Source organism: Mycteria americana, chromosome 17, assembly GCF_035582795.1.
Source record: "Mycteria americana isolate JAX WOST 10 ecotype Jacksonville Zoo and Gardens chromosome 17, USCA_MyAme_1.0, whole genome shotgun sequence".
NCBI classification, from domain to species: Eukaryota; Metazoa; Chordata; class Aves; order Ciconiiformes; family Ciconiidae; genus Mycteria; species Mycteria americana.
In genome coordinates, this window is record NC_134381.1 from 4,942,518 (window position 1) to 4,968,827 (window position 26,310).

Here is a 26,310-nt window from a genome sequence, read left to right on the forward strand (position 1 = left end):
TGTTCTGTCTTGTGCACTGCTCTTCCTGAAGCCTTTGGGCTTGCGCAGCTGCTCAATGAGATGCCGTACCGCAAATGGTCTGCCTGGGCTGCAGAGAAAAGGGTCCGATAAGGAGTCCAATAAGCACTCCTGCAGCTGCCAACCACCCATGCTAAGTAACAGGGTGCCTATGAGTAGCTGGCTGCATCCAAAAGCAACGGCCGTGTGGCAAACCCGGGCTGTGCTAAGGGACCTCTGCACCGTGTAAATGGGGGACAGGGCAGAGACGCTGCTCCAGAGTCCAGCTTTTCCAACATTCTCATGCTTTCCAAAGTGGTGCAACCACAAGATGCTCTTGCCAATAGGGCTTGGCTTGAGCTTGGCTGATAAGCCTGGGCTTGGCGCCTTGCTCCTGCGGCCATGAGACTCTGTTTTGCTGCTAGCTCCAGGAGCTCGGTGCAGGGCAGACCTGGCCGGTGTCACACACACGGTGCAATGGATTCTCTCTCCCCCGGCAGCGTGGGTACCACCACCCGTGATGCTGAGCATGAAAACACAAATCCTGACCTGGCTGAGGTCATATCACCTCAGCGTTATGTGCACATCTTGTCTTCACCCTCTGGTTGGTCACGGCTTATCCGTGCCTTCTGCACAGCCCAGGGTCTCTGGGCTCGCACGCAACCAGCGCGGCACCGCTGAGGCTGGTCCAGCGTGCTGACACACACACATCACACCCCTGCTTTGCCAGCCCTTCTCGCTTCCTGTTCCAGCTGAAAAACAATTTGGAGGCCTCTGTTTAAAAGCCCCCAATGGACCAGCTCTTGGCAATCCCTGCCTCCCCCCTCCCCGGTGATCTCAACATGAGGACTGGGCACGAGGGACCCGGGGCCAGCAAGAATTGGGCTGTGCCTGGACGTGCAGAGCAGAGCAGCCAGGAACGGTGCCACAAACACACGAATGTGAACACACTCCTCGCACCCAGCACTGCGCACACCCCTGGGCTCGGGGGACCCAGGAGCAAACACTGTCCTCTCTCAGTCTTTTAGTACCTTCAGCTCACAGACACCAAGGTGAGGGACTTGCTGGAGACAGCCTGGGGGCGGGGAGGCTGAGATGGTGTGTGTATTTCTTTGTCCCAATACTCACAGCAGAGCATCAGTCTGGTGAGCAGCAACAGACCTTCATCTCAGCATCTCCTGGCTGCTAAATACACAAACAGCTTCCCTGAAAGACTGTTCTTGCAAGGTAGGTGAGCCCAGGGGTGCTGCGGGGTGGAGCAGAACTGTGGGTGTTTTAACCCCAGCCACGTGCCACGGGGCGTGCGTAGCCCATGGGGCCACTGGGCACTTGCCCACCCCTGTCCCCCCACCGTGGGCTCATACATCTCCTGCTGAGCCTCCCAGACGCTTTCATGGACGGCCATGGAGCAGGAGCGGGGCTCGCCTGCCAGCAGCAGTCTGGGCAAGAACGGAAAGGGGTGTGTGTGTTTAGTGCAAGCATTCCCAATTCAGAAACCATTACAATTTAAAAAGAAATCAAATCAAATAAAAAGAAGCCTGTCCACACAAGCCACAGGAATGCAGCTTAGCTTATGGGCAACTCAGTGATTCGAAATAATTAAGAAAGGTAAATGAGAACAACCCCCCCAGTCTCTGTGGCAAATACCAAGCAGACAACAAGCAGGGAGTGGGTTTTTGGAAGGAGTGGATTTCTTGGTCTATTTGTTGGGCCCTGACTTGGGGCTGATCGCTCATGCTGTGCCTGTGTCCATGGTGTCAGATGGGTCAGAGGTGGGCTGGTACCCTGGCACGGGACTGACCACGCTGCATCCCTACCGGAGGCTTGGGATCTGGGCTAAGCTTCACAGGGCAGCGGATGTCCTTGTGCTGTCTCCCCAGGGCTGGCACTGTCACAAAGTATTGCAGCAATCAGATGCTCCTGTTAGGCCATTTGAAGCCTGGTAGGAATGCAGGGCAGGGCTGGGGACAAGGGGTTGTGCTGTGACTTCAGGCTGTGCCAGCGCAGAGAGGGCTGAGGAGTGGAAGAGGAGTTTCTGAGCAGCTCAGTGCCTGCTGCCCACTGGGGAGAGGCATCGAGGGAGGTGACGCCAACCTGCTACCACTACCCAGCAAATTGCTGCTTATGTATCATACCTCTCCTGCAAAAGGACCGATGTCTTCTGTTTTGCATTGCCATCATTTTTGGCTCTGCCTTTCTGCAGAGCCTATACTGCAATAAGGAAACAGTGGATAGTGCAATCTTGAAAAAAAAATTTTTTAGAAAGCTTTCCTCACAGTTCTACCACGGAAGAAAAGTACCTTTTATAACTAGGCTTCCTTTAACCATCTGTGACAACTGACCTTGCTCCCATCAACATGACAGAGGAACAGGTTAGCAGCAACGCTGGTGCCACACCAGAGTATTGAAGCTTTGCCGTTACATGAATACATGAGGCTGTCAGTAAACTGTTCTCACAATTCACACCTTTTTTTCCAGGACAGCAAATGCTGTGAGACTAATCGTTATCCTTCAACAGACACCTCCCAACAATACCAGACCACAGTTGTCAGATGGAGGGAAATAAATGTACCTGCCACAACATGCCTCAGGTGTCTGATGCCTTTTGGAAGCATATAAAACAGTGCCCATCAAATACTCCTGGCAGGAGGAAGAGCACAGGCTGCTCTGCAGAGTAAGAGGCTGCTTGTTCAAGGAGAGCTCTGGAAAAGGGCAGAGGAGACCTGATTTCTGAGACAGTGAGGGCAGGCAGAGCAGCTATGGGGCTGGGGACAGGCTTGCACAGCCATGGGTCCACCTCTGCTCTGTGGCAACCCTGGGAAAGTCACCCAGGGTTATCTGCACTGCAAGGTTACTCTGAGTTGCATCTGATGCCATGTCCATGCTCAAAACCACTGACTTGAGAGCATGGTACTTCTCATGGGAGCTGCCAGGGAGGAGGGCAGAGCCACTTAATGCTGCTGCATTACAGGGGTGCAGTGTGGGACAGTGGCACTTTGGTGTCACGGCATCCCACCACTGTGCTCGTAGAGGTCTTCTGCAGCACCCACTGCACGTACTGCAAACCCCACAGGTGCCATGCACCCCTGCACGACAAGAGACACAGAAACTAAAGCAGTAGCAGATGCCTTCTTACCCGACACCCAGATTTGTCTGAGGCAGTGGTGGCTGTCCCTTGGAAGCTGGGCGGCACTGGGATGACAAGAGGGAGGAGAGGCTTGTAGGAGACTGCTGAGCATGTCTACACACAAGGTTGATCCCCAGGTAGCATGAATGAGGTACCTCAGCTACAGTTGTATCAGTCTGAGAGCCGAGGAATGAGAAAATGCTGCTCCATGACTTTTGGCACTGAAATGCTGTCTCTGCATGGCACTGGGTCAGCATACCATGCTGCTCCAGGTCTCCTAGGTTTGCCCTCTGTCTCTGAGCTATGAGGCCATGGAGAGCCAAAACCTGCAGTGGGCAAGGTGTGAGCGCTGGTCCCCCTGACTCCCCTCTGCATGCGTGGCAGACGCTGCACACCTGAGCCAAGCTACGATGCAGATTCACTCAGCTCTCGCTCCTTATAGCACTTCATCAATCTCTTTGTTTCAGATCCCTGTCGAACAAGATCCAAAAAAAGGATGAAAAGGAAAGAAAGAAATTAATTTAAAATCCTGACCATTTCTTGCTACTGCCTGGATCCATTGCCTCCCTGCTAGAGAAATCCCCGGTATGAAATTCACCTTCCCAGTCTCAGCTGCAACATCTCAATTTCCTGAGATTTCCCTTGAAACCTTGTCAATAAACCCCACCAGAGCAGCGATCCCCAGTACTGCCATGGCTGTGAAAGAGGGCCTTGATACACAGGCCACCTTCTGTTCCCTAGAGCCCTGCTCCTGAATGATACCTGTGTTGGAGGGCCAAGATCCCACAAGAAGCCCCTTTGCCAGCCGGACACCTTGCAAGCATCAGTGCCAAGATTGCCTTCGGCGAAAACGTGTTTCACTGGAAATGAGGGAAAAATGCCAGCCGGTTTCAGTAGGGCCACGGTTTCACCCAGAAGGTGCAGCATGGCCACTGCAGCCCTCCTGGCCAGTGTCCCCAGGGTGCCTTCACCATCCCGGGGCTGAGAGCACCAGCAGTGCCCCCTGACCCCCCTTGCCCTTTTCTCTGTCTTACAGATTTCCTCCTTTGTCACCCCTGCTCCTTGCAAGCACTGGCAAGGAGCAGATAATTACTCCCTCATCCCTCACCCTCGATAAGGTTTCTATTTCCCCAATGGATGGCTCACGCTCAGAGTAGATCCTTCCAGGAGCAGCTTTACACCACTGATGAAGGAAGAGCAGAGCAAGCTTCTCTGGAGAGAGGGGCCGCTGCACTGCACAAAGCTTCTGAGGGAGATGAGATGTAGATGAGAGAACAGCTCCTTGGCATGGCAGCAGGAGAAGCACACCCAAAAAAGTCACCCTGACATGAGATAACGTTAACACAGCCTACATTGCAACCCTGGGACTTTAGCTCCTAGGCGTGCTCCAAGGGGAAAGAAGTCTTTTATTAGCTTGAAGTTGCCCAGCAGACTCTCTAGGGTGTCCCACAGGACTGGTCCCTGAACTCTGAGGACATGATGACGGCAGAAAAAGCAGGATCACTACAGAATTACCAGCTTTGGGGACGATGGATAGAGGGTGTTTGAGGTCCGTATTTCTTGGCAGTTGTGTCCTTGCTTTCGTCCTGCTGGCTGTGAGGATGAAGATTCACAGATGTGTTCATAAAGGCAATGCAGCAAGAACCGGCCCAGCTCTTCACAATCTCCACTGCCTGCCTCAGGGCTCGAGGCAAGGTGTTCCCCCTCTCTGCCTGGCAAGGCCAGAGAAGGTCCCAGGTCACCCAGCATGTGAATTCTAATGTCCTTTGGTGGAGTGAAGAACCAGAAGGAAGTGGAGCTGAGCCACTATGAGCTGGTGCTTTTGTCTCCAGTGAAGTAAAAGCAGCTACTATCGGTCTGTTGAGCGCCAGCGTCCCTGTTCTGCTGGGACTCACCAGGAGATCCCAAACAAAGCCCTTGGACAAAGGTCAAATGAGTTGCCTCCGACTCCCCGTGCTGCTGGAACAATTCCCCCCACGCCACGGCTCAGATTGACACCCGAGGCTGCAAACCGCAGGGGCTCGTCCCGCTCCAGCAGCAGAGCATCAGCAAGAGCTGGTGATGGATTGAGCTGTCCTGGGTGCGGCACGGCCAAGGAGGGCTTTCCCCAGGCTCTGCATCCCACATGTCCCTCAGGTCCTGCCACAGCCTTCACACGGGCACCGCAATGTCCGTCAATCCCTCCAGCTCTCCACCCCCCCCCCCACCCCCCCGCCAACTCCCTCTCCACTCCCAGGGCCAGGGTATCCCCCGGCAGCACCCACATCCTCTCTCCCTCCCACTGCAATGCCTTCTGCTCTCCCCTTAGGTCTGGGACAACCCTGCCCCTCTTCCCTCAGCCATAGACACCCCAAAGCCTCCAGCCCCGGCTTTGCGAAGGTTTAAGAGTAAGTCAGTCATTACTCTGAGGTTTTGCTTGTCTTCTTTGCACAGATCTATGGGTGGGTGGCTTTCAGTCTCACCTGAAAGCATTAGTCCTGTGTGCCGGGTGGGTCTCCCAGGAGAGACCATCACTTTAGTACCTTCCTTGGGCTACTCCTGGGATGGCTGCTGTCTTCCTCCATGAAGAGACAGCAGGGCTCAGGGAGGCTGCGGCTGCAGGACATGAGAAGGCTGCTCAGAAGGAGAGAGGGGATAAATCAGACTCTTCCTCCAGTTGTGTCAGGGAGAAAGGAGAGACAAGCGAGGCCCTGGACCCCTGCAGTGAGCTCCACAATGGAAATGTTCACAGCTAACCATACCAGCCGTTCAACCTACCAACGCTCTGCAAAGCTTGGCCATCGCTGGCCCTGGGGAGATGGGGGGAGAGGAAGGTTGTGACCCTTGGCAAATTGGGAAACGTTTGCCCCTCCCAGCCTCACAGTCACTCTAAACAAGAACCAGACGCTCCACAGTTTGCTACCCCTGGAGATCCCCTTGGTGGGGCTTGTTCTCATCCTCCTGGGGGCTTGGCTTCCATCCGGGCTGCTGGTTGAAATCCAGCTCAGGCTGGTAGTGACTTCAAAAGACAGTGTCATCTGAGGAGTAGTGGGTGGTCCACGTCAAGCGAGTCGATGGCTGACTGTTCTTATATAAGCCACCACAATAGGGCCTCCGGCTCAACAGCTTCAGAAGAAAAGCGAAGGGCTGCATCGACTGCAGGGAGCGAAGCCTGTCCTCGGCCTCGAGGGTGGTCCCTCTGGTGCAGGGGGAGTCACCTCAGTAGGTCAGCATGGGGAGGTGGACATGCCCTTCTACCAGCAGAGGCTGGCTATCTATCTATCTATCACCGTTGGGTTTGTCCCCAGCACCGTTGGCCAGCCCTAGCTTCACCCTCCGCATGAAACAAAGCGAAACAAAGCATAACAACAATAACGGCACAGAATGGAACGGCTTGGAGGAGGGGGTCGCCTCCGCTCACCGCACTCGCAGCGTCCTAGGCAGGATCCAAATGTGCCAGCCTCCGAGTGAGAGGCATCCATACCCTGCGCTGCGGGGGCGGCAAGGGCAGCCAATGGGTCCCTGCAATGGCCCTGCAACATCAGCACGGGGATGGCGTGGGGGTAGGACGGTGGCAAGGCAGGGATGCTGCGTGCCAGCGAGCCCCAGCAGAAGGATGCCAGCCAAGTCTGCGGTCGCCACTGCCCGCTGGCTGCTCCCCCCACGCCCCGAGGCCCCCGAATCGAGGCAGGATGGGGCAAGGGGCTGGCAGCGGGCGAGAGATTCTCACAGCTCCAGCAGGCAGACAGGGAGGGTGGAGGGTAGGACGAGGGGGGGGCCGAAACAAATAATAAAAACAAAATCCCAGTAAGCACGTTAGAATTCGTTTGAAGTGCAGAGGAGCTTTCAGGCAGGGTTATGTACATCTCCCAGCCCGGCGTGATTTACACATTCCTTGCAAGCAAAGGAATCTTCCCTGATTTGAAGTAAAACAGATGTTTTAAGTTTTTCTTTGCCCCCCTCCCCACCCCCTTTTAATAATTTCTTTATTGAAATGATGGCTATCCAGACAACCAGCCCAGAATGAGAGCCCTGCTACCACCAGCAGGCCTCCATTGGGACTGGAGACCCACTGCCCTGCATTCTGGGAGAGGACCTCATCATTGTGGTGACTGTGCTTGCGAGTGTCCGGAGGTGCGGAGCCAGCCCCGCTCTCCCACAAACGCTGCTCCGGAGGCATCGCTCCCTGCAAGTTTCTTCCCTTGCTTTTCCCTCTGCGTGGGGATTGCAACTCCCAGCAGCTTTTCCTCCTCTGCAGCTAGAGCTAACACATGGATCCTCCATCCCTGCTCCACCAGCCCAGGTCCAGGAGACCTTCTAACCTCTACTAGTGGTCCAGGAGACTTGTGTTTGATGGTGGGACTTGCTCTTGCTCCTACACCTTAGCGTCACACCTCAGCCCAGTTGTGCTCTATCTTAGCAGTGTCGATTGAGAAGGACAGTCTGGCCGATGCCCACAGGCTGGCAGCAGGGCAGCAGCTGCGCTGCTCGCACATCCCAAGTGAAACAACCCAGCACAGGGGACGATGTTGGGTAGGCAGGCTGGAGCTGGGACTAGCTCTTGGTTTGAGCACTATGCGATCTCAGCCAAGTTATTTTGCCCCTATTTTTGTCCCATGTTTTTCACCCAGGAAAGTCATGTGGGGAAGGAACTTCCTTTTCCCAGAGGGATGCACAACGCCGAGCGCAGCGGGGGCTTCTGAGTGCTGGTTGATGCTGCAAACTACCAGCATAGCCATGCCCTTGAGTTTACACTCAGAATAATAACTCATGGCCAGTAGCAAATCCATCCGGCTCCCCCCATCTTTCTTTTCTTTCTCTTTTTTTCTTTTAAACCCTGTTGTTATTTCTCAGTACTTCGTTGGTGGCAGGGTGGGAAGGTTTTTTGTAACACATTCACGTACCATTGGGACTCACTCCCATTCCCGTCTGGTACAAGAGATTGCACAAGAGAGAGAAACAAACGGGGATGAGGAAATGCGTGTTTATGAGAGGCAGCGCTGTCATCGTGAGCAAGGGACCCCCCGCAAGAGAGCCGGCCTGGGAGCCAGTGGAGAGTTTCCATTCTCTCCTAACACTCCATTCATGCCTTGTTTCATACCTCCCCGGAGGCTCCACGACTGGCCGCCGTCCCACAGCACGGCGCGGGACTCACACCCCCCATGCGCTGCCTTCTGCAATATTTGTTGTTGGCGGGAAAGAGAGAGATGTTGTTGTCTCATAAAGATAATGAATTGAGAAAGAGCAGCGCCCTTTGCTGTTGCATGTGCTCCTTCCTTTTCTCCCATGGCGGAGGAGCGCGTCCTCCCTCCTGCATTGCCCAGTGCCCTCCCCACTGTGCACCTCGCCTCTGCCAGCTCCCCTTGTGCACCCCTGCTGCCCATCCTCGTGGGGCTCTTCATTAATGCCCTCTGCGGAGGCTTGCATGGGCCTTCCCCGCTCGGTGTGCTGCGGTCGCCATGATAAGCATCCTCCTGGGTTATATGGGAGCCCCCCGTATAACCCAAACCACATTGCTGCCTGATCGGATAGAGTCACCAGTAAATAACCTCGACTGCAGTGGTCTGGAAGAGCGAGGGATCCCATATCACCACTAGTAATGATTTAGGATTGTACATCTTCTGCAGATGACACAGAGAGGGTCTCATCACTTGCTACTCCCTGCCCAGGCATCTTCCCCAGGACAGTCCCTGTCCCACCTCACTTCAGATGGCTCTAAGCTAAAGTCACCCAGGTGACAGTTACTCCTACACGCAAGGAAAGGCGATGGCTGATCTCTGCACTCCCTCGTGCATTGCAGAGCTCCCAGCGATGGGGATGGGGTCCCCCCGCAAACAGGTGTGGTATTAATAAAACCAAAAGCAATCGCCCATGCACACATACTACAACTCACTTGGGTCCCTCTCCCTTCTGCTCCCGCAAGCCCCCTGCCTCCTCCCCGCTTTCTCCACACACCTCAATTTCATTATCTCTGATCTTGAGCTGCCTATTACACGCTTTTTGCCAACATAAATATTTAATCCTGGCGCATTGCACAGAAAGGCCCTTGTGGAGTTAATATTTCAACTCATGTTTCCACTTGGAAAACAATTCAGCGTGTGGCAGTGCAGCAGGTACAAGCCAGGGACAGAGCCAAAAGCTGGAGGTGGCCTGCAAGAGCTTGGGACCCGCGTGGGGTGATGTAGGTGGGCTTCGCGTATGGGGTGGGCTTCACACCATGGGCTGGGCTGCACTGGGGCAGCTTTGCCAGAGCAGTGATTAGGCCGGTTTGGATAGGCAACAGAAGAGCCACAGGGATGTCACTGCAAGCTGCTGCCTGGGGAGTGTGGTGCGGGGTACACTGCCAAGGGGAACACAAGGTGCAGCACTTTGCTGGGCTGCAGCAGTATTCACCATATTCCATTCTCTGCAGTGCCCTTGGTGGAAAGCCCTCCGTAAAGGGTTTGCTTCGCCTGCCAGAGCATGGGGCTAACCAGCCACACGATCACACGCTACTCCACGCATGCACTGCCACAGGTATCCTCATCAAACATCTCAAAATACACCTGCATACCCGGAGGTTTTGTAGAGCAGGATCTGGCCATGATTTCACCTTGGACGGGCTACAGGATAAGGGTTATGGGATGGTGGGTTTATGGGGCTATTGGGTAGCACTAAGGTACATGTTCCTGCTGCTGATATGGGAAAGACCCCCAGCAAAGTGAGGTGTCCCAGCCCCCCAGATCCAAATCCATAAACAGTATGGAGAGATATGCACAGCCGTCATCATCCATACATTTCCATGCACTTGGGTCCAGCACTGACAAAGGGAAGCACCCATGGGGATGCAGCACTGCAAAATGTACACAAACCCTAACAAAATCCCCAAACCCAGAGGGGAGAAGAACAAGAGGCAGAGAGGACAGAGAAGGTGACACTGGTAGTGCTGATGCTCCCCAGAGGCAGCCTGTTATTCGGGTAAATACATCACAGCCTGCAGCAGTGCTGCAAAGGTTGCATTTATAGGATCACCCCGGGCAGCTTCAGGTCCCCGCCAGTCCCCTACATACTGCCTTGATGGGGATGAGGCCAGCTGGACAGGCAGGACAGAGGGTTGGGATGAGACAGAGTCCTTGTTTCTGTCTTGGTCTACTTTATGGGCATAAAGTAGGGAGAGCCGCATTGATGCAACTCTTGGGCATTATCCCAGACTTGCTCTGGGACAACCAAGCTCACAATTAAGCAAGAAGATGCTGTTATTAAGACAGCAGCTTCCACTGGATAACAGGCTGCCCAAGCCAGGGACACGCATCAGTCCTTGCCCATGCAGGATGGACGCTCCTGCAAGAAGGATGGTGCAGTGTAGGGCCAAAAGGACAACTTATGGCAGCCGTAACAGCTTGAAATCCTTTCCCTTACATCTGTGGTGGCATGTCAAAGGGCACTGAAGAAGCGTTTTGGTTCAGGGTGCTTGTTCTGAGAGGTTCCCTCAGCAGCCTGGGGTGGGTGTCCCGGAGAGCAAGAGGCATACCTGAGCATCCCCCACCCCATGCAAGAAACTGGCAATGGCATGTGTAGAGCCTCCGGTGTGCAGGATACGTACTCACCTCACACCCTGTCACTGAAAGGCTGGAAGACTGTGATGTTGCAATGACGCAAACCAGACAGAAAGAAAATACGAAAGTATCCCAGCCTGGTGGCAGGCCCTTCTGATTGGGGTTGTGCAATGAGATTAAGAGCTGAGGCTATTTCCGTAATTGCAGGGCAGTGGGAGATGCTCAGAAGGAAAGAGAAAACGATGCCAGGGGCTGGCACACTCCAGACATAGCTCAGGTTGCTGCTGGCATGCGCTGCCCTGAGGCTTCCCCAGCAGAAACCAACAGGAGAAAAGATGGAAGAAAAGCAACAGCCCCTGATTCAGGGGTATGACAGCCCAGAGCTGAGTCAAGGTAAGCACCCAAGACCACCTCACTGAGCTGGCCAGCTGCCCAGCCAGTGGCCCCAGGTGTTGGGGCAAACATCTACCAGTGACCCAGCACCGAGCTCCCTGAATCAGGGCTCCCTTTGCACCCCTTCCTGCCAGGGCAGCGGGTCTCCACACCCAGCTCATCTAGTGAAGACAAGACCCAGCTCCACAAACCCCTCCATTCACCATCCCCTGAACAAAAAGCAACCCTCACCTCATACTACTTTTTTTAGAAACATGTAAATTATGACATAAGCTCTGGCTCGGAGGGTTTTCAGTGAAAGGCATGGTATTTTCTTTCCCCTTTTCATAACAGAAACCATACTGTTGTATAATCAAATTTATCTCCTTCCTGATGAGGGAAGTGAGTGTGTGTGTGAGGTGACCAGGAGCAATGAGGGCATGTGTGCTGGGAGCAATCACTCTGAAGGTGCTCAAAAGGCAAATATCCTTGGCAGTACGAGGTGGCATCAGACTGGGGAGACCAAGCAGAGACCAAGCGGGCCATAGCTCCAGCTGGGAGCACCACCCATGGCAAGCCCCACCTCACCATGTAGATGTCACCTCTGCAACCAAGCAGCTACTTCTCGGCTTTCTCTCCCATTTTATTATGCTGTTCTCCTCACTGTGCAGGAAACGTAGCAAGGGGTGTAGCTCAGTTTTAACACATCTGTTTCACAGGTGGGAAAACTCAGGAAGAAGCAGCTACTTTGAGGTTACTTGCTAACCTTGAGTGTCTCCATTTTACACTGACCTACTCTGGTGCAAATTCAGCTGAAGCCAATGGGAGCTGTGGCTCTGCCAGTGAAGCCTTGAAGATGATGCTCCCAAAATGGAGATGCCTGAATCCACTGGTTACTTTCGCAAACATGGGTTCTGCAGCAGGGACTTGGCCACCTAAGCACTAAGATAACTTGAGACAGGCAATGAGGGCTGTGAGCCTCTGAAGCTGAGGGATTTCTAAAGCCTCAGGACATACAACTGCAAAAGGTCCCAAAATGTGGGCGCTCCTGACAAGTCCACTTTTCAGCAAGAGTTAAGCAGCAGCAGTTGCAGCACAGAAATCACAGGCCGTGCCCTACCACACTCCTGCTCCATCATCTGAACCCAAGGCTGCCTGAAGTCTAGGGGAATAACACCTCCCTTCAGCACCACTGAAGATGGGACCAGCACAGAAAAGCCCAGATGCACTCAATATCCTCAAACTAGGAAAATACAAGCAAACTTCTATTGCAGGGCAGAAACAATCCCAAAACCCAAGGAATAAGTTAAAGGTCACTCAAGATCTACTGGAAAGCAGCTGAGTTCAGCAACCGCCTGTGCAGAGGCTCTGTCACCTGTGTAGCTCCCCCATGACAAACTCCCTGCAGCTGGGAAACGGCCTTGTCCCACGACCTTGAGGGGGAGAAGCGGTGGCAGAGCTGGAGGGCTCGCTGTGTGCTGATAAAATCCAGTGTGGCATGACCAGGAGGTGGGTGCTTACAGACGTAATACTCTGCACAAGCCAAAGATTAAAAGAGAAATGTATTTTTTTTAAAATACATAGCAAAAAAAAAAAAGGAAAATGAAGATAACGAAGTGCTGTCTGGGAGACAAGGCTGGTGAGAGACTCTCTGTGCTGCTGTTACAAGAAAAGGATGGGGTGGGATGTGCTGCAGGTGTCCTTTAGAAAAATGAAACAAAACAAAATGTTTAACCAGTTTTATGGACTTGCAGGCCATATATGAGATATATGCACATTGCTGGTCTGAGCTGGGACAGATCTTGTAGGTAATGGCATCCAAACTTTGCCTCTAGAGTGTGGAGGAAAAGATGGGCAGGCAGGATTAGTTTGTGACATCTTTTTTTTGGATCAGCATCACCTTTTGGGCCCAGTATCTCCAGCTTTTGGGACCTGGGGTCACATCCAGAGTCTGTCTGAGCTGATTTACTCCATGGGCTGTGGGTATGGCTCTAGCTTCAGGTAAGACCTGTGGGTGCAGTAGTATCTGAACACCTGGGCACAGAGCAGCTTGTCACATCCTTCCTGAGGCATATTTATGGATACAGCTGAGCTGTGTTTGGCCACTCTTTAAGGCTAGAATTAGTCTATTAAAGACTTGAATTGTCTGCAACTATCAGGTTGAGCTGCTACTGGGTGCAGGGAAGCAAAGGAGGAGGCATAAACATCCCATCCAAGCATCAAAGTGTTGGCTAAGCGACGCACAAACCCACATGTGGCAAATCCAACCATCATTTTGCAGAGCCAAAGTCTGCCTGGGGTGTACAAGAGCTATCCAGCCACAAAACAAGGCACAGTGAAGGGATAATCACCCTAGCAGAGACCTGAGCAGGAAGCACTGGAGCATGTAAGGCACCAGCTCCAATGCTGCTGCAGACCAGCCCTGCCAGCCCCGGCTTGCACTCTCTGATACCCCCTTGCTCTCCTCTTGGCTTGGCAGAGCAGGTGTAAAGCCATGGGACTGCCAAGTGAACACAGCCGTGCTGCGTCTGGCTTGGGCTGGCTCGCACGCAGCCTTCTTGGATCCCTCTGCAGCACGCTTGCCCATAATTTAAATTCCAGGATCAGCGTGGGCAGAGCTTGTTTTGGGCTGTGTGCACCCCAGCAGGACTGCAAGCAGGACCCGGAGCTGCAGACGTGATGTAACACTGCCTCTTTGTGTCAAAGCCCTGGTGCTGCCCCCCGCAAGGCGAGTGAGCGTCGCTCCTGCTAAGGGCCCGGGATGGAGGTGCGGTGGCAGAAGCTTCATCTGCGCTCTGGCAACAGAGGGGAAACTCCAGCTGGCAAAGTGGCATCACCCGCTGCCTCTAGTACTGTGAAAAAAAGTCATTTTGCTGCCAGATTGGCTTTGCTGGGAAAAAAACACCAACACACTGAGAACAAGAACAAGAGAGAGGGGAGAGTGTGAGACACCAAGCCAGCCAGCAGCATTTTCGAGGGCATGCCACGGCTTCCTTGATGTGACCTCTCAGGTACCTGGCTCCCAGTCTGCATGAGGAAATTAGGAAGAGGAGACCCTATTTTTGCGCAGGAGGCATTGCTTAATCCCCTGACCAAAAAAGCAATTCTCTTAAGTGGTCTTCTGAAGGGGGGCTTATGTGAAGTGTGAGCAAGGGCATCCCTCGACTCTGCTCAGCTCCAGCCCACTGAAGAGCTTCAGGCGTGTCACATCACCTCTCCCTGCCTCAGTTTCCCTAGCTAGGACATGGTCAACAAGAACAAAAACATTTGCCCTTCTCCTGACTATATTTCTCCCCTATAAGATAAAAGAAACACCCACTCCAAGCAATGAATTCCTTGTGTCCTGGAAAGGGAGAGGGTTCAAACCCCACTGTAAGAATCAAATAGACACAACCCTCAGCTTTTAGCCTTCAGGAAAAACGCACTCTATACCATGGAGAACTGATGAACACAACAAATGACTCCAACACAGTAGCACAGTGCAGCTTTTGCTGGCTTAGAGGCAAATCAAAGCCAGCAATGCCTGTGTTGATATTTATATCGCATCTCTTGTACTCACTCTCCCATTAGTCAATGAGATAAGACTTGGACAGATCTATGTTAGTGGCATTAGGTTTCTACACACTCAGAAATAAGAATACTCCCCAAGTCTGTAACTGTAAAGGACTGGTGATAGGGATATGGTGATGGGGAAAAAGTGGAATTGCAAAGGTCCATTTGTCTACCAACAGACAAAGAGGCCAAACTCCTGCTCTCCGCCCCATTACCATTCCCAGGAAGAAGCTGACATTCACACACTCCCCCAGCTGCAATACCCTACACAACGACCTGTCCATGCCTCCTCCTCCTCCTTGCTCCCCCACTGCCAGCCTTCCTCCAGCCACCCCTAGAGGAGCAATGCAAATGGGCCTGGACCCAGCCAGGTTTGGGGCTCGGATGCCAGGAGTATTTAGAACAAAACCACCAAGAATGTTATTACAATCCGGATGTCCTGAGGAAAGGGTGGGGAGGAGCTGCTGCAGGAGGCAACAAAGGCTGTTCTGTTTCTCTTTGTGACACGAGCTATGAGCAGAAACAGAGAATTCAGGGAGGATAACCTGGTCTTTCCAGCAATAAGGAGGGGGAGATGTTCATACACTTGGCAGATACTACGGAAGAAGGTTCCACGAGGTCAGTGGAAAGGTACCTCCTGACTCCAGATCTGTCCCAGGTGGCTGGATACTGGTGGTGGGGACAGATCTGGAATGAGGATTCAGGCATGTCATGGTTTAGCCCCAGTCAGCAGCCAAGCACTACACGGCCGCTCACTCACCCTCCCGCCACGGTGGGATGGGAGAGAGAATCTTGAAGAGCAAAAGTAAGAAAACTTGTGCGTTGAGATAAGAACAGTTTAATAATTGAAATAAAATAAAATAAAATAAAAATAATAATTGTAATGAAAAGGAAAACAACGAGAGAGAAAGACAGAGGAACAAAACCCAAGAAAAAAACAAGCGATACAACCGCTCACCACCCGCTGACTGACGCCCAGCCAGTCCCTGAGCAGCGATTGCTGCTCCGTGGCCAACTCCCCCCAGTTTCTATACTGAGCATGACATCATATGGTATGGAATAGCCCTTTGGCCAGTTTGGCTGTGCCCCCTCCCAGCTTCTTGTGCACCTGGCAGAGCACGGGAAGCTGAAAAGTCCTTGACTGGCGTAAACAGTACTTAGCAAGAACTAAAACATCACTGTGTTATCAATATTATTCTCATACTAAATCCAAAACACAGCACTATACCAGCTACTGGAAAGAAAATTAGCTCTATCCCAGCCAAAACCAGGACAAGGCACAAACCCAACTTTTAGAAGGGCGATGGCAAATGGTTGGTATAGTAATATTGCAGCAGCACCTGGAGGCCCTGATCTGAGTCCCCCAGGCTGGGCTCTACACAGAGATAGCGAGAGAGAGCTTAAAACCTGAGCTTATAAAGGGAACAGGCAAGCAGATGAAGATGGAAGTGAGACAAAGCGATCTGCTTGCATGACTCAGTAGAGCAAATGGCAAAGTTGGGCAGAGCCTTCAGCACCTTGACTGGCCATGAAGAAAGCATGAATGTCTTTCCTGTGGCTTCTATATGCGTATTCCTCTAATGTTGGAAACTTCAACAGGGGCCCAACCTTCCTCCATGCACAGGACTTCATTAATATCAGCAAAAAGAGAGATTATCTCCTTCTGCTGAGCCCCTGACCTCCCTGTACAGACTATCTTTCATGGGGCCAATCCACCTCCACCATTGTGATCTGCATGTAGCCCAGATGGGCCCAGACAGCTTCGTGCTGGACTTACTTCAGCAAAACCACATCCAAGCCAGCATTTGGGCAGCCTGGTTCTGAAGCAACCCTAAACTGCTGAGGAAGGACAAGCCTGCAGTTAGAGCACAGGCCTGGGATTTAGCAAGCACTTGTTCAGTTCCTGACTTGCCTTGTTTGAGCTTCTGCAAGCCAGGAATGCCTGAGAAGAAACTACAGTCACACACCACTCAGCTTCAGGAAGCTGGAGAGTATGCGGAATAGAAGAGGTGGATTGAATGAAGCAGCACAGCTCCTGCGCTCACAGGGGACTCAGCCAAGGGCTGTAGCAGATGTGTTTTAACCCATGCCACTGAGCTATTTGGGATCTGTCTCCAATTGCTCCAGTGCACATTCATGCGTCTTCCTGACGGAAGACCAACAATAACAATTAGTATCATATAAGGAGCAGCGGACTGCTGCCAGCACTAGCACACTCTTGAGCACCAAGGGTTTCCATTCCACTTTTTATCCCAGCTATGCATAAGGCAGAGGTCAGTCAACATTAATCAGCCTTGTTCTGGGCCAGCTCCTTTAGCGCGTTCAGCTTGCTGAACTGCAATCGCTGTCTCTTCATGCTACAATGGGTTCCCTCTACTCAATGCCTTTGCCTCTTTCTTTAAACTCGCCAAAATAAAGTATGTTCACTGTTATCCAGCATATGATGACAGAGGCTAAGCCTCGCCATGCTGGTGATAGCCTCCAGACCCTACAGGGGATGATGCTGGCTGGGCAGGTCTTGGTGGGACTTGGCTGCGGATGGGAGCCTTGCATTGTCATTCCGAGGCCTAACTGAATCCCCTTCTATCCAATAGCAGTGCCTGATCTTCATCTCCTAGAAAGGGGTTTCCAGCTTTCCAACAATCCTGAAATGCACTCTCCCAGAGCCTTTGGGCTGGTTCAAGATCACCCTGGGGAAACCCTGTCTGAGCCAGCAAAGGGAATGCAAATTCAAGGCTCCTTCTCAGCACATGAACACACTCCAAGGAAAGGCTCTGGAAGGGATCCTGATGACTTCCATATTATTTCCAGTAAATTTTGTGCTGATTCTTGGCACAAACACCGGAAATGAATAGGCTAGATCAGGAATGTAAATAAAGTGAAACATTGGGATTTAATCTAATCTATAATTATAGTATCTGTGGTGCAGGGAAGAAGTTGGTGTGTTTACACTGCAGCTCATTGAGGAGCTGGAGGGGGGGTTTCATTTCCCTTTCCAAAATTTCCCTTTTTGGCTGAGGGATACTTGGTGTCTCCCCAAGTATCTGAAATGAATGCTGGGCTGGCAAAGCTGCTTTCCAGCAGCTGATCAGGTACAGCTCAGCGAAGAGGCATCCCCAGGCACTCAGGGAACAACAGGGTGAGAAGCTGAGATGGATGAGCTAGCGAGATGGACAAACTGGGCTGAAGGCTCAGGGAGGCTGCAGGATGCACAGGGAAAGTTCCTGTCTCCACAGCAAAGAGATCGGTTGGGTTTGTAGGTGCTGAGCTATATAAGGGCCATGAGCAATGTAAGCTCAGTCCTCCAGGCTGAGTTTGACCTCTGAGACAAGCCAGAGCTCTTTCTCTTGACTGGTGTTTGGTGCCTGGTGCATCACCAGTTGCGTGTCACAGCATGGTGCTCCCAAGCTCCCAAATCATCAGTCTGATCGGCGTTAACCGCTGTCCAGACTGGCCGGTCCATGCAAAATGAGCACTTAACAGACACATAGACATCTCTCCCTCTGCCTCCCTCTCCCCATCCTCTTCCAGATCCACCTGGGAAGAAGCTTGACAGACTGCTCTGGTCTAGCTGACCTCCGGGGAGAAGAATCCCCTTTCCTGTGATGCATTCTGCAAGAATTATAGGACTTTTGTTTCTTAAGAGTTTAAACCAAATTTGACAGTCTTCAAGAACCATCCTCAGTGTCCCTGTGTGCGTTCATGTGAGCACGTTCACATGACTGCAGCATGGATCCCCACACATGGGCACCCATGTCTGACAGACCGGCAGGAGTGCCCACACGTGTACATGAGCGTATGGAGCACGTGCATCTTTGTTGACATGAACTACTTTCCCTCTGAAAACCCTCGGTGCAGGGACTAGCATCTCAACCCCAAGGTCCTACAGGCAGGGGAAAGAAAAGGGCTGACACGCAACATATTTTCATCAGACTGAAACTGCAAAGGACAAAGAAATTAGTTCTCCTCTTGTAAGTTTATGCTTTGAAATTACAGAAGTCTCAAAACCAGAGAAATCAATCAGTCTTTGTTTATTTGTTTGCTTGTAGAGCATTTTTTGGTTTTGTTTTTCATACTCAAGCCCAGCTTTGATCTCAGGCTGGTAATACTCCAAACGAATGGTCAACAGCAGAGTGTAATTGCCATAGGTACTACAGAAGAAAAAGGACAGGATGTCTGACACATTTACAGAGCAGAAGAGACTTCCACGATCTCGCAGTCCCCTCTCTCGGTTTATGTGATACCTTTAGACTACTGAACAAGCGAAAGCATTTGCTTTTGAAGAGCTCTGATGCTGCAGACTCTGTGTGCTCACCTAACAGCCTGGAGAAAAGGGCAGGTCCCTGCCGAGTTGCTATAATCAGGATTATACCCAGGCCAGAGCCTTCCAAGATAGCTATTTTTCCACAGAAACGAATGAAACAAGCAGAAGAAATTCAATTTAAGAAATGACCCGGAGCCCGTGTTTCTGTTGTTGTTACGTCTGCATGGGCTCAGAACAGAGCGTTAGCCTCACATTTCACTGTTCTGGCTTTCTTCATACTGTGTTGCAACTGTATGGACATCTGAACAGAGGAATATTTAATGTGTGTGCCTATGTATCTGAGAATGCACAGATCTAAGTAAACACATGCTGGTTTGGTCCCAGGTCGGAGCAAATGTCTGTGTGTGTGCTGGATATGCATGCATCCACGGCAGTGCATGCAAACACGTGGAGCAGTAGGTGTATTGGTCCATGCAGGTGTACTGAGGCATGCAGCAGCAGAGGTCGAGGAGGGTGTGCTGTAGTGTGTGTGCATGCACATTTTTTGGATGCCCAGGAGTGTGGGTCCATGCCCCACAGGTGCCAACACGAACATGTGCCCATACATGTGCGCTTAAGTGTGCACAGCCCTGGCAACTGCGTGCCAAGCCCTGCTGAGCATTAGCTGTGGGACAGAGCCAACACTGTGCGTCACCCCAGGGCCTGTCCCCGCAGAAGGATGAGGTCAAAAGCTCCTCAATGCCAGGGGACTGATGCCTTCTGGCTGCCTGCAGCCACGGTTCCCCACAAAAATTCAATCCCAGGGGCACCCAGAGAGCAGGAGCTGCCTGTAGTCACCTCCAGGACACAGGGCATCACTGACCTCTGCTTACCCCCTCCATGGCCATGTGCCTCAAGACCGTGAAGCAGAAGCCTGGCTTTGACCAAAGGGATGACACAACCCTGGACAAAGCCTTATGCCTTCAACCAAGGCTCTCCCAGCCCTTTGCAGACATCAGGAATTAGATCACAGAGCCCCTAAGTGACGGGTGAGTGCAATTATCCCTGCCCGGCAGATAGCGAAGATGATTTGGCAGCCCAGGCTGCCCAAGAGCCAGACCTTCTGGCTCCCAGCTCCATGTGTTCACCTCAGCAGCAGCCTCCCCATCAAACCCAGCGGCTCTTCTCTTGCCCAGTGCCCCTGGCAGCCATAAGCCGAATGGCTGAGAGCTCACAACCGGCCGATTTTATGGGCGGCGGGTTATTAGCAAGCTCTGCGGTTGCTCCAGCCTCTCCCTGGCACCTTGTCAGAGCAGCCCAGTTCCCAGCGATATTAATAATTATATTTATGTGTTAATATATATTTAGCAGGAAAACATTTAGAATTATTAAATGGCAAGAGGTATCACTTGGAGCCTGCTCCTGGACACAGCCCTGCTCAAGAGTTGCGCAATAAAGGTTTCTCCTTCTTTGGAGGCTGTCAACATACTTAACTGGGGGTGGTGGAGGGGGAGGCAAAGGGAAAGTATTAATCAAGATCTTTAAAAGTGCTCGCTGACAGACCATTTGCCAGCTCTCACTTTAAATGCTTTTGTGGTCCCATAAAAAGTTTCATTACTCACTACAAAATGTGTTTTAATTATTACAGTCACTCTGACATTAAGCTCTGGGTGTTTCTCTGTTGCTTACTCTGTCTCTCCTCCATCTCCTTGCCTTTTTTCTCTCTTTTTTTCTCTCTTACTCTCCTGACTCCTGCTATCCTCACCCCAAGACAGAGGATGCCCTGTCTAACAAGCCAGGTTGAAAAGCCCAGACCCCCTCCAAACGATACTGAGGTTGGAAAGCCCAGACCCTCTCCAAATGATACTGAAGGAGAAGTTAATATTCAGATCCTCAAATTATCCCTTTGCTTTGGATGCTGATTACTCCCCAGGATTCAAACAGAAAATCCAATCCCATGTGCTCAAAGGATACCTCAGAAGAGTCAAGTAAGTGAACAAGAACTTCAGCACTGGCGTGGCCAGCCATCCCTGCAGAAGTGACTGGGTGGTGGGCAGATGGATTTGGTGTCTCTCTGATCTGGTATGTGTGTCCTACTAATATAAACAGCAACTTACATAAACAACACCTATCTCACTTTTGACATCTGGCTATTTCGGTCCACCAGGCATTTGGCAACTTGCTTCATTCTGACCACATTAGCTCACTTCATCCATGAGAGACAACCTTATCCCACCAGGCATGGACCTGGAAGCCCAGTGTACTGAAAATGTGAGTTATTCCAGTGGAGTCTCCCACAGACTCCCAGTGCCTCCTGTGCCATATGGACAGACACTGGTTTTCCATCTCACTAGCTGAGCCTAACACTCAAAGCAACAGAAAGAGTCTCATCATTTGTCCAGTGTCTGGTGGAACATGGTGCTAACCAAAAACGTTAATAACAATTAAATAATAGCATTGGAAATCCCCCTTGCCCCCAGCACCTCCCCACATGCCTCTCCTTACTTGTACAGACCATCTGGTTCCAGGCACTTGAAAATGACTGAATAGAGGCTGGTTTCAGGGACATCTCCATGGCTCCTACCCGCTGCCACACAGGATGTTGCAAGGCCAGAAAGCAAATCATCTGCAAAGCTCAAGGATTCTCCTGGAGAGCAAAGAGATGAGTAAGACCGAAACATCAATACAGGTGCAAAATTATTGCTGACCATTTAAAAAACACTGTAGGAACACCTCTACACAGGACAGGCAACCAACAGACTCTAGCTGGCTGTGGCTGGTAGGAATGGCCCCAAGTATATATGGAGAATATCGCCTATGGACAAAGCAAGTAGAAAACACACCTGGGCCATCAGCTGTAATAGGGACCCACTGCAGAAACCAGGGCCAGTGCTAAGTCATCACTTGGACAGTGGAAGGGTGCACTCACAGAGCATACAGGCAACGTGTGGACTCACTGCAAACACCACATGCAGGACCACCATCCAAGGATGGGCTGCAGTCCCCAGAAGAGCTGGAAGCCTGGCTAAATAGGGCTCTCCTGTCCCAATTGCACATTCAGTTCTTAAAAGGGACATGGCCTTTTTCAAAAATCACCTGTCACAGGGAAATGTGTTTCTGCTACGTTAGATTATCAGGAAAGGAGACATTTTTAGAGCTTGGATGGAATTGCTCTCAATGTCCTGGGAGTTTTCGTGTGTGGTGTTTTTTTTTTTAATTCAGTGAATATCAGTAGCTTTGCATTCCCTTTCATGTGCACTCTGCTGGCTCCTGGAGCTCCTTCAGCTGTGCTGAAGAACACTCGCCCCTTTACAAGCATTCGAAGAAAAAAATACTAATTAAAAATGCTGAAAAACTTTTTTTTTTTGTCTTCTGGTTTATAAAGCTTATTAAACACTTAGATCGTGAACCAGCTGAAACTGAAAACGCTCCATTTATTAAGCTTTTTGGGCATGATTATCCACTGCCGTGCAACCTGTCTCCTTGCAGTGGGCAGGCTGTCCATCAGTTAGAGCTCATTGCATTCAATTCCCATTTTGCATCAGTGTAAGTGAAAGCCCAAGGTACCAAGCAGTAAAAAACCCAGAGTAGCTGCCCTGTTTGTGCCCCCAGTTTCACTGATGGGAACCGGAGAAAGAGCTGCTGCAGCTGATAAAGTTATGCTGGTATAAGCAAACCTGGACCCAGATTGCTGTGCCGGGTACCTTGTGCATGGGTAAATGTCAAGACACCGCAGCAGAGGGAGGAGGAGAATTCCTTTCTCAGCACTTTTCTTTCTTTATTTTTCTAAAAGCAAAAGCGACTGAGGATTACCGAAATGAAGTGCAATTCTAGGTCCTTGGTACAGACCGTAAGAAATAACCCAGTGGTATAACCAGCCCAGAATGTCTCACTGTGCGGCTGGATTACACAGGTAGAAGAAAAATCCCCTCCTCCCCAGCCCCCCAAACCGCATTTGCGTCTTGTCTCAAAATACACAACTCAGTAACAAATGTCCCCGTTGGCTAGAGAAAAGAGCAGCAATAAATTCTTTTCCTCCCTAAAGGAATCCAAGCCTTAATTATTCATTTTAATGCTCCCAGCACAACTTGTTCTTTCCAAACTTTTTTCAGGCAGCTCTGTCACCAGTCTCCGTAGCTTAACCCAGTCCCCAGCCCCGGGTCCGTAGCAAACCCCAAGTCAACTCAATGGGCAGCCTGGGTTGGCAGCAGTAAAATCAGTGCTTGGAAGTCACAAGCGCCGAATGGCCTTGAGCAAGCCCCTTAGCTCTGGGTTTATGGTTTAAACAAAGAAACAAAACCCTATTGCTCGTTTCCAACTTTCATTTCTGTCCCTTTTCATATGACATTGGGCTGGATTGGGGAACTCCCTGTCACCAGAAGTCATTGAGAACAGACACTGCTGTGACTTACAAGGCAGATGAATCACAAGTGTGTAACAAAGAAGCAGGACCAGATTGTGTTGCTGAACTAGAGCAAGAGCTTTTAAGCCTCTTCAGACCTCAGGCAACCTCCCTTCTGACCAGGAAGAAACTTCACGGGGAACAGATCATCCCATGGGTGCCTGCTGTGGGATCTCACACCTTCTTCCAGAGTACTCAGGGTTGAGAGGCAGCCAACGAGGGGTAGGAAAGAAAATAGCTGGGCAGAGAGACTATGATGAGCAACTGGGCAAGACCAAGGAGAGATTTGGACTGGCAGCCCACGGGTAGAAGGAGCATCAGTCAAGACATCTGTGCCAGGGAGCACAAGAGATGGGACGGGAGAGAAAAACCCAGGGCTGAGACAGGGAGTGCAGAGGGTGGAGCCAGGCTTGCAAGAGACTGGAAATGGGATGGAAAATGTCACGTGCAACCACTGAATTACAGAGTGCATTAAAATTGCACAGCTAACTCTCTTTAAGGGACCTGCTAACTTCCGAGTGCTCATCTTTCATGGTCTTTCTGGGTAGCTTTGAAGAGAACGGGCTGGCAGCGAGCACTGCCCTGGAATGCAGTGGCAGCTGCATCACACGATGGTCTGGTTTGCCATGGATCAGACCTGCCTAGATTGTGGAGTGTGTTGCTGTCCCCCTTCACGGGAGGAAATGAAGCTCTCAGGGTCTGCCAACACCATGTCAACTTGGGTTAAGCCAAAACCCTTGCAATAAAATCCTTACAGCAACAGGGTGCTTTGTGTTCAATCCTGAGCCTCTGAGGAACATTCCCCTCTCGTTGGCCCTGCTACAATCAAACAAAAGCAAAGAGGTTGTTATGAAAATAGCAAAACAGATGCTAGCAAAGGTGCTGAAACCTCAGCCCCAAGGTTGGGAGTCTTTCTGCACCTGTATAAGCAGCAGTGAGATTGCTGGGGGTGCCAGACTGCACAGACTGCTGAGCAAAGATGGGGTCGGGTAAGGGACGCCCCAGGGACAAACTGACTACCCAGAGCTGTCAATCCACAGCGAACTCAGGGAGCTGCTTTTCTGTGCTCTCCCCTGGGTGAAGCAGAGCACACAGCAACTTTATTTGTTCATCCCACACAAGAAAAGTCTCCCTTTGTTCAGTCCGTGGTGCTCCGAGAGCAGCCGAAATGAAATTTCTTAAGCCTTCCCTAGGACCAGAAAACAAGTTATTCCCTAGATTTAGACTAGGACCTTGTCAGTGGAATGCAACTAAGGCAACAGGTGCATTTGCTGACATTGCAAGAGGATGATGGACCACTAACGTTGCCCTACCAAGGAAAAGTGCTCTTGGGAAGTTGTAGCAATAGAGGAATAATGACCTACCTGCCCAAGGCCACGGTGAGAGCTCAGTGCATAGTATTGCCCATCTGTGCTTATGAAAAAAGCACAGGGAAAGCAGGAGAGAAGGTTTCACAGGGAAATAACAAAAAGCACAAGTTTACCATACGAGCAGAGACATAAAAAGGCCAAGCAGAAATACATGACTATGTGAATACATCAACAGGGCAGGCACTCAGACGGAAAATAAGTATTTAGGCTAATGGGCAGTAATGGCAAGAGAAAGCGAATTGCATATAAATAAACGGTCTGCTCCTGAGAAGGGCAAATAACCTAACTATCTTTTAAGAAGGAGTTTGATCACTTTATAAAAGGGATTATATGGATAAGTAGCTTGTGATGGAAAGCAAAGGGGCTTCTCTTTCCCATCTGGACCCGTGTTCTCGCACACCCGCCAGCAAATATAAAGAAGGATTTCAGCCTCCCAAAGCAGCCCTGAAGCACAAACCTTCTAGATTGTTGTAGTATCTTTGCTCACGTTATTAAATTTCAGAAAGAATCCAAAGGTTCTCTGCAGAGTAAATGATAGCTAAGTAGATCATCTCTGTGGAGTAGGAGATATTTTATTGACCAGACAGCCATCTGTGTCCTTCATTAATAGTAATAAATAATTGATGTCACGCTAAATAAAGCAATAAGCTGTTACAGTTATCAAGGACAAATGACCAGCTCCTGTGAGGATGCCTCACCTGTGTTCACTTCTCAGTAGTAAAAAATCCAGACCAGAGCTCCACATCACTATGGTAAGTGCTGTGCACAGAGCAAAAGGTGGTACCTGCTGCAGACTGATTACAGGTGACGGAGTAATTGTGCTCAGCAAAGGGATGCTGATACTCCCAACTGTACACCAAATCCCTGCAAGATTCTCTTCGCCCTCATTTCCATGCCCCTGCCTTCCCAGGGCTGGTCTGCCCCAAACCATCCAATTCCCCAGGCAGCCTTTGAAAATCAGTCTCTGCTCCACTAATGACTGCCGGAAGATGCAGCTCCCTCCAGGTGGCATTTTCCTTCTCTCTCCAGTGCAACCCCTCGCTACTGCCTCATCCTCTTCCGCAGACACGGCTGTGGAGTTTGGCAAACCTCTTTTTGGTTTTATAAACATGTATCTCATACTGATCCTGGTGTTGTGGTGAGTCAGAGCTTTCCCGAAAACACAGGAAAATAATGGCACGCTTGGAGCTTGCAGGGGCGTTAGCCCCATTTTGTGAAGCTTTGCAAACTTCTGGCCACACCAGGTCTGGTGATACCAAGACATTTAGGTCAACCCACTGGTGATGGCTCTGGGATAGCCAGCTGGAAACTCAACTTGATGTCTGGTCTTGAGAAGGAGGACACTGCCGACTCAGCTGCCTGTCTGCAAGGCTGACCTGGCAATCTGCTCTCTAGTGAGCACACTTCTAGTGGCAGGAGGCTCAGATGGGCAGGAATGGGGACTGAGGAACAAAAATGGATGGGAGAAGGCTCAGACCTCTTGCTCGCAGTATCCAACAGTCTTAGTCTGCCTCAGTCCTTCCACCGCAACCTGTGCCAGCGCCCAGCAGTTGCGGATGGCAGGCAGGATGAGTCACCTATCAACCATCCCACCGAAGACAACAAGAGTTATGGCGTTGAGTTCAACCAGACTAAACAAGAGACCGAGGCCAGGAGCCTCCAGGAGGTTAGAGGAGCAAAAGGAAGCTCTGGGACTCTCACAGGCATTCCCACACCTTCAGCACACGTCCCTG

At 51.1% G+C, this 26,310-nt stretch overlaps 1 protein-coding gene across 2 annotated transcripts in view; it reads right to left on the minus strand.

Moving 5' to 3' along the window:
• Nucleotides 1–26,310, minus strand: part of ASTN2 (astrotactin 2) — a 366,252-nt gene that overhangs the window by 13,736 nt on the left and 326,206 nt on the right. For both annotated transcript variants that reach the window (XM_075519966.1, XM_075519967.1), the window contains one exon: nt 21,311–21,452. In XM_075519966.1, coding sequence (XP_075376081.1) covers nt 21,311–21,452 — 142 coding nt within the window. The remainder of the gene's footprint in view (nt 1–21,310; nt 21,453–26,310) is intronic.